At 37.7% G+C, this 2,428-nt stretch overlaps 1 protein-coding gene across 1 annotated transcript; it reads right to left on the bottom strand.

Moving 5' to 3' along the window:
• Window positions 1–263: 263 nt before the first annotated feature.
• Window positions 264–2,222, bottom strand: LOC131650375 (secreted RxLR effector protein 161-like). The gene is made up of 2 exons (XM_058920089.1): window positions 2,063–2,222; window positions 264–844 (listed from the first exon to the last, which is right to left on the bottom strand). Exons 1-2 carry the CDS (start codon window positions 2,220–2,222, stop codon window positions 264–266), a joined length of 741 nt encoding a protein of 246 aa, XP_058776072.1.
• Window positions 2,223–2,428: the final 206 nt, after the last annotated feature.

Genomic DNA, 2,428 nt, shown 5'->3' with positions numbered 1-2,428 from the left:
GTTCTCTCAATCTTAATGATACAATTCTAACATAAAGACAATCATTATAATGTGATGGTTACACTTCTTTCATAATGCTCACTAATAGTGGCGGTTACAACACATTAATTTAAACACTCCCCCTTAATGTGTTGCTCTTTAACTCCCATTGCTTCTCTAAGTTGCTGAAATCTTCCTCTTGGTAGTGCTTTAGTAAAAATGTTTGCAAGCTGCTCTTCTGAATTGCAGAACACTAACTGCACATCACCATCTTCGATCACACTTCAAATGAAGTGGTGCTTTATATTAATATGTCTTGTTCGACTGTGGAAAACAGGATTCTTCGCCATGGCTATTGCTGATTTATTGTCACAGTGAAGCAGCAGACTTTCTTCTTGCTTTTCTCCGATATCTTCAAGTATTCTTCTCAACCACAATGATTGTTGTGTAGCCAAACCAGCTGCCATATATTCTGCTTCAGTTGAATATTGCGCTACAGTGTCTTGTTTCTTCGAACACCAAGAAATTACTCCTGAACCCAGGCTGAACACATAACCATAAGTGCTTTTCATGTCATCAACACTTCCAACCCAATCACTGTCACAGTAGCCTTTAATTTTGAGTTTAAAACTCTTTTCAAACCTGATTCCATGCTTCATGGTTCCCATGACATACCTTAGAACTCTTTTTGCTGCTACAAGGTGTAAGTGACTCGGTTTACTCATGAACCTTGAGAGTAAACTAGTAGCAAACATTAAATCAGGTCGTGTAGCTGTTAGATAAAACAAACTTCCAACCAAACTTCTATACATGCTTGCATCTACTAATCTTCCACCATCTTCCTTCCTTAATTTTTCATTCACCACTAAAGGAATGTCAACAGGTTTACAGTCTTTCATGCCAAACTTTTTCAAAATATTTTCAGCATATCTCCTTTGACAAATAAAAACTCCATATTCATCTTGGTAAACCTCAATACCAAGAAAATGATGCAGCAAGCCAAGATCACTCATCTCATATTTTTTCATCATTTCTATTTTAAAATTTTCAACCATTTTCTTGTTGTTACCCGTATACACCAAATCATCAACATAAAGGGCAACAAGAAGGATATCATCTTTACCTTGATACTTCACATACAAGGTATGCTCACTCTGACTTCTTTGAAATCCTTTTTGAATGAAGTAGCTGTCAATTTCACTATACCATGCTCTAGGGGCTTGTTTCAACCCATGGAGAGCTTTCTTCAACTTGTAAACTTTTTCTTCTTGGCCTTTAGTCACAAAGCCTTGAGGTTGCTGCACATATACCTCTTCTTTTAATTCTCCATTCAGGAAGGCTGGCTTCACATCAAGTTGGTACAGGTTCCACCCTTTTTGAGTTGCTAATGCAATAACTGTTCGTACAGTATCCAATCTTGCAATTGGGGCAAAAGTTTCACTATAGTCAATTCCAGGCTGTTGTGCATAGCCTTTTACTACCAATCTAGCCTTGGCTCTTTGAATTGACCCATCAGGATTATGCTTTAATTTGTACACCCATTTTACTCCAATAGCTTCTTTGTCATTTAGCTTTTCAACTAGCTGCTATGTTTTGTTTTTCTCAATGGCATTTATCTCTTCTTGCATCGCATTCCTCCAAACATCTTCTTTGATTGCTTCATCAAAATTTTCTGGTTCCATAACACAATAGTTGCATCTTGCATAAATATCACTCAAATCCTTCAATTTTATTGGAGTTGAGCTGGGAGATGATGAACTTGAACTTGGTGAACTTGGAGAGGATGAGGAACTTGGTGTACATGGAGCTGGATGCTCATTCTCAGCTGCTGAATTTTGTTGTTGTAATATGATTGCAGGGACTGTTTTCTCCTTCATTTTGTCTTCTTCCCAATTCCAAGAAGCATTCTCATCAAATACAACATCCCGGCTAATGATCACCTTGTTTGTCTTCAAGTTGTAAAGTCTAAAGCCCTTTGACATGGAACTATAGCCAATAAAGACACATCTTTCACTTGTTTCTTCTAGCTTTGTCCTCTTTTGTTTTGGAATTTGAGCATAGCAAACACATCCAAAAAATTTACGATGGTTCACCGACGGTGTTCTTCCACTCCAGGCTTCAAATGGAGTCTTTTTCCACACGGCCTTTGTTGGACACCTGTTCATCAAATACACAGCAGTGTTAACGGCCTCGGGCCAAAAGGTTTTAGGTAAACCTTTCTCAAGTAGCATAGATTTCGCCATCTCCATCACAGTTTAGTTCTTTCTTTCAGATACACCATTTTGCTGAGGTGTATAGCCAACAGTGAGTTGTCTTTCAACACCTTCATCTTCACCAAATTTGTGAAATTCATTTGAGGTGTACTCCTTCCCTCGATCACTTCTCAGCATCTTTATAAATCTGCCACTTTGTTTTTCAACTAATGCTTTAAACTTCTTAAAGATTACAA

Source organism: Vicia villosa, linkage group LG2, assembly GCF_029867415.1.
Source record: "Vicia villosa cultivar HV-30 ecotype Madison, WI linkage group LG2, Vvil1.0, whole genome shotgun sequence".
Taxonomy (NCBI): domain Eukaryota; kingdom Viridiplantae; phylum Streptophyta; class Magnoliopsida; order Fabales; family Fabaceae; genus Vicia; species Vicia villosa.
The sequence above is the reverse complement of the archived record's forward strand: the minus strand, read 5'-3'. Positions and strand labels throughout refer to the sequence as shown.